Source organism: Octodon degus, unplaced genomic scaffold (assembly GCF_000260255.1).
Source record: "Octodon degus isolate 3935 unplaced genomic scaffold, OctDeg1.0 scaffold00253, whole genome shotgun sequence".
NCBI classification, from domain to species: domain Eukaryota; kingdom Metazoa; phylum Chordata; class Mammalia; order Rodentia; family Octodontidae; genus Octodon; species Octodon degus.
The window spans coordinates 2,450,074-2,455,346 of record NW_004524829.1 but is presented as its reverse complement, the minus strand read 5'-3'; the positions used below and the strand labels follow the sequence as shown (position 1 = coordinate 2,455,346).

The following is a 5,273-nucleotide window of genomic DNA, read 5'->3' as shown; positions in this document are numbered from 1 at the left end:
GAGGAAGAAAAGCAAACTTATGTATATTGAATTCCATACTTTTCTCCATATCAAAATTAAGAGTATCCTCGTGTTTCCTCCAGGAGAAAGACAAGGATACAAGGATTGTGTTTTTCATCCTACATTCATCCATTAAAGGCTAAAGGAATGCCACCAAAGCAGCACTTACCAAGGCAATGACCAAACAAAGTGCCGGGACACAATACTCTAACGACAGTGAGTAACCAAATGGATGGGATTTTTTTTTACCTCCTATATTTTTCAAATATTTGGCCAATATGTTATTGGTTTTATACTAGAGGAGAAAAGTTATAATAACAAATGCCCAACATGCTCTTATTATGTTGACAATAATCCTATCACAAAGCCTCATGATCAATGGGTGCTTCTGTCAAAATACTTTCTAGGGTCTACATGTTTCACATACATAAAAGTCAAAATGGCATTAAGACATTAATAGATCTTTGCTGAATTACATCTGATCTCCATTTTCTTCTTTAAATCTGAATAAACTATTTGTGCTTAGTTTTAACTTTTGGAAGTTAAGGAGTTACTCTCAGAACCAAGTCTCAAGTTTGGATCCCAAAGTCTCATTCTCAGGACTCTAGAATTCTCCCCCATCTTGAAAAATACTTCACTGTGTGTGTATCACCTAGGGATGACATTAATTAACAAGCACTATGGAGTAAGCATTCTCTCCACAGACTCAAATGGGTCTGAGGATGGGAACTAAATGTTTTTCTTTTTTAAAAAAATGTATTTGGTACAGGGTCTCATTTACTAGCCTGGACTCACAGTGATCCTCGTGTTTTCAGCCTCTCCACTGCTGGGATTATAGGTATGCACCATCACGCCTAGTCTTGGTGGCTGGGGCTGGCACCGCATGCAGTACTGGGGACTGAACCCCTGGTCCCTGTACTTGCCTAAGCAGGTGCTTAATCTGCTGAGCTATCTTGCTGGCCCTGGAAACTAAATGTTTCTAATGTTAAAAGACTTTGCTCACATAAGCCAGCTGAATTTCAGCCATACAAATCTGTCCCCTGAATGAGGACAGCAGACAGTGCTGAGACAGACAAGAACTACACAGCCAGCAATACCTGCGAGCCACCCAGGAGTGACCTAAACCACACGGTTCTCTCAGGTAGGGTTTCTCAGGCCTTGAGCCAGAGCTCCTTTTCTCTGACCTCCCAGAACTTGAATTAATGCAGTACACTGCTGTCCAATCCTTAGCTGCAAAGCACCAAATTACCTAGAAGGGGAAGTGGGGGCAGTAGGCTGACCATGTGAGATCCCTCAGAAGCAGCACCAGGCAGCAAGGGAGGAACAAAAAAGCCAGGGCAAGCAGCCTGCAGCTACACAGTAGCATCAGGTTGTATGCTCCGCAACAGCTGCCTGAGGACAACCCATGGCCAGAGCATGAAGAACATCTAACACAACTGAAAGACTGCCATGTAAGGATTTTTTATATTTTAGGAAAGGGTCTACATGGTGTTCAGGGTCTCACTACTCGATTGGACTCGTAGTGATCCACCTGTTTACAGCCTGCCAGGAGCTGGGATTATAGGCGTGTGCCACCACACCCAGTCTCTGCCATGTAAGTTTAAAAGATTTCTTAGAGTCTAAAATCTCAACCACCCAAGGAATATCTACAGACAACAGTACTTAATTTGTATAAAAATTATAACTTTTATTTAAATACACTGATAGAAATGATACTGGATGATAGAAATTATACTGAAAATGATCTAGTAATTAAATTCCAAGGATATTTTTAAATTAACATTATTTTAACAGCCCCCCCCATCAAAGCATACAAAAGAATAATGTAGTCTTACCAGAAATTAGGCAAAAATATATGCTAAAGGTTATAAAGCAAAATTGTAACATGAAGTCCTACTAAATATAGGCCATTGGTCAAATTTTGAAACAGCTTTCTATAATATAAATACCCCACTCTTGGGCCGGGGAGACAACTTGGTGGTCCAAGCACCCGCCTGGCAAGCACAAAGACCCAGGTTTGATTCCCAGTATCACATGCCATGCTGCCCCTCACCCGATCCCATGTGTGTTGTGCAGGCCACAGAAACTGGGCATGGTGGTACACGCCTTTAATCATAAAGTGGGGAGACTGAGACAGGACGATCACTATGAGTCTGAGCTGCACAGTGAAGCCCTGTACCAAATAAATACAAGATTTAAAAAAGAAAATCCCCCACCCACTCAGTCCTTAGGACACCAGCCCTTTCTGCTTTTTGAGGCAGGGTCTCACTAAGTGAATAGGTGGATCGCAATGAGCTGGAGTAGTGGGACTACAGCTGCACGTCATCTGTTCCTATATGTAATAGACATTCTTAGTGTAATTTGACCCATCTCAGATTGTGGATCCAGGCTTTCATGAAGGCTAGAAACACTGTACTAACCTCTATCTGATGTCAGTACTGTAACCACTACAGTGACATGAAGTAAGTGAGAACAAAACTGGGAATCTGAATAAACGCCTGACTGGGAAGAAAAGAACACAGCCTCCTCTAACTCTGAATTCCCAGGGATCCAGTCACAGGCAAATTATCAAATGCATATGCAGGCTGACCAAACACAGGAAGAGACCAAGGTGGAAGGGATATAAAAATCAGTGGGATCTGTATTTGTGTTTTGGGGTTTTTTCTGGCAGAACCGGGGACTGAACTCAGGCCTTTGCACTTGCCAGGGAAGCGCTTATTCTACTGAGCCATCTTCCCAGCCCCTGTATTGCTACAACAAGGCAACTTAGGAGGCGCTATCTTCCAAAGACTGCAGAAGTGTTGACTCAAGGCTCCAAACACAGCAACACCCTGTTACCAGCTGTATGCTCATTCACAACGCAGCCTGGAAAGATATTCTTACCTTACATACAAAAGCAACAACCAAGGAAGGGTCCCTGCCACTTCTGTTCTGGCTAACACCTGCGGGAAACAGAGTTGATTATAACAAGCTGAAGGTTGTACAGGCTTCACGAATTCACACCACGTGGTACCTATTTTTACTTTCTGCATAATTAAATGGACATTACCATCCCAACACAACCATGGAAGAAGACCCTAATATTCCTCAGCAGGACTGTTCTCTTTTTATCCTGCTTATGTTGAGTAAGTGAAAAATTTCAGCCAGAAAACCCTAGAAAATAACTCTTTTTAAGTGACCTATTTTACCTAATGATGAAGACAGCAAAAATAAATTGCAATGTGATTTATAAACAAACATGCGACATAAGACAAAAGCTGGAAAGCCTGCAGGAAGAGTATAGGTAACAGTCTTCATCCCCTGCTGGCCAAAAAAGGAGGGCACTGAAGGCCTGTCTTTGGTCACCAGACCAGACACACCTCAGGATAAGAGAAACTGAGGGAGCTTAGTCCAATACTGGACAACAGAATCCTTGAGTGATCAATGATGTAGAGTGTGCCTAAGGAGAGTCGCACAGAGAAAAAACATTCTCAGGCTTTTACAGACAGCAAATTGTTCAAGCAATGGCCATGACTCATACACATGGCTGACACTGACAAAGGATCTATAAACTGCAGTACAGGGTTTCAGGATAAATCCTGAGGGGATTTGACTGATCTTGTCTAATACAAAAGTTATATTTCTTGTTATATAGGTCTTGCTTTATCTTGGTCTTAAGCATCCAGCAGAAAAGTATAAAAATGATGTATAAAAAGTAAAGCCACATTAATACGCTGAGATGTAAAAGGCTCAAGTCAATAACTTCTGACGTTGCCAGTCCTATGGATAACCCACTACTATTATGGACTACCAGACTATATTGGATTATTTTGCTGAATTCATGCACCTACAATATTTAAATGGCAATAGATTACCCATCTCTGACAAAACTGAACAAAAAAAGGGGATACAAAGGAAGGACCATTTTGTATCTGTATATTCAAAATAGGATAGATATATAGCTACTTTCTATTAATTCAATGAGAAGAAAGATTTATACTAATAGTGTCTGGACAGGATATCATGCCTGCATCTTGTACTATGAATAACCACTACAATAATATGCAATGTATTAATTATTGAAACTGTCCTATTAATTCGTTTAGAAACTGTCTCATTGCTATTGTTTTGTAATAAAATAATTTAAAAAAACAACAACAGAGAATCCTTGAGCAGCCCAACTCTGTTGCTACAGCTAGACTGGGACTTTTAATTATTTCCCAGGAGGATGTCATACTGAAAGAAAAAGTTTGGATCCATTCACTAGTATGATGGTTTTGTCAGCTTAATAGTTTCTGGTCACTGGAAAACTAATTCGTATCAGCATTCTAGTAGTCAATAAAAAACACAAAAGCCCTTTATATGGCTCAGTTTGCCAGGCTCTGCTTTCTTCTAGGTAAAATGAAGGTAAGTTTTGGAGCTACCCAGGGCCTTGAAAGCTTAGTACTGTCACCTTTCTGACAACTGTTCTCACCCCGCACCACACCCCAAGCCAAGGCATTATGTGCCAAGAACAAGGTATCTGAACAAATAGAGTAGCACTAAAAGGCAAAGAATTGTCATTTGCAGGCTGAGGCAGGAGGATCACTGCAAATTTGAGACTGTCCTGGGCTACAAAGTGAGCTCAACAGCAGTCTGAACTGCACAGTGAGACCTTGTCTCAAAAAGACACGCACACACAAAAAAATAAAGCCCGCCAAATAGCTCAGCGGATTAAAGTGCCTGCAAGCAGGCATAGGGCCCAGAAGTTCAATCCTTGGGCCTGCCTTGCTGGCCCCATCCCAGGGGCATGCTGAGACAGCAACTGAGACTGGGCATGGTGGCATATGCCTGTAATCCCAGCTCTTGGGAGGTTGTAAACAGGTGGATCACTATGAGGCGGATCACTATGAGTATGATCTAGTAGTGAGACCCTGAACAACCTATAGACCCTTCCCTAAAAAATAAAAAAAAAATTAAAAACTTAAAAAAAAAATAATTTTCATTTGCAACACCATGGATAAAACAGAAAGTCACAATGCTAAGTGAAGTAGTATCAGGCACAGGAGAACAAATTCTTTATGATCTCATTTATATGTAGAATTTAAAAATGCTGAGGTTGGGCTGGCGCTATAGCTCAGCAGACTAAGCACCTGCTTAGGCAAGCGCAGGGAACGGAGTTCAATCCTGGGTACTATATATCACGCAGGCCCTGCCCCAAGGGGGACTGAGCCAGTGACCTAGTCCAGGCATGGTGGTGCACACCTGTAATTCCAGCACTGGGGAGGCTGAAAACACAAGGATCACTATGAGTC

At 41.7% G+C, this 5,273-nt stretch overlaps 1 protein-coding gene across 2 annotated transcripts in view; it reads right to left on the bottom strand.

The window, feature by feature from the left end:
- The window catches only part of Elac2 (elaC ribonuclease Z 2), a 24,186-nt gene that overhangs the window by 12,203 nt on the left and 6,710 nt on the right, over positions 1–5,273 (bottom strand). For both annotated transcript variants that reach the window (XM_023706347.1, XM_023706348.1), the window contains exon 8: positions 2,884–2,942. In XM_023706347.1, coding sequence (XP_023562115.1) covers positions 2,884–2,942 — 59 coding nt within the window. The remainder of the gene's footprint in view (positions 1–2,883; positions 2,943–5,273) is intronic.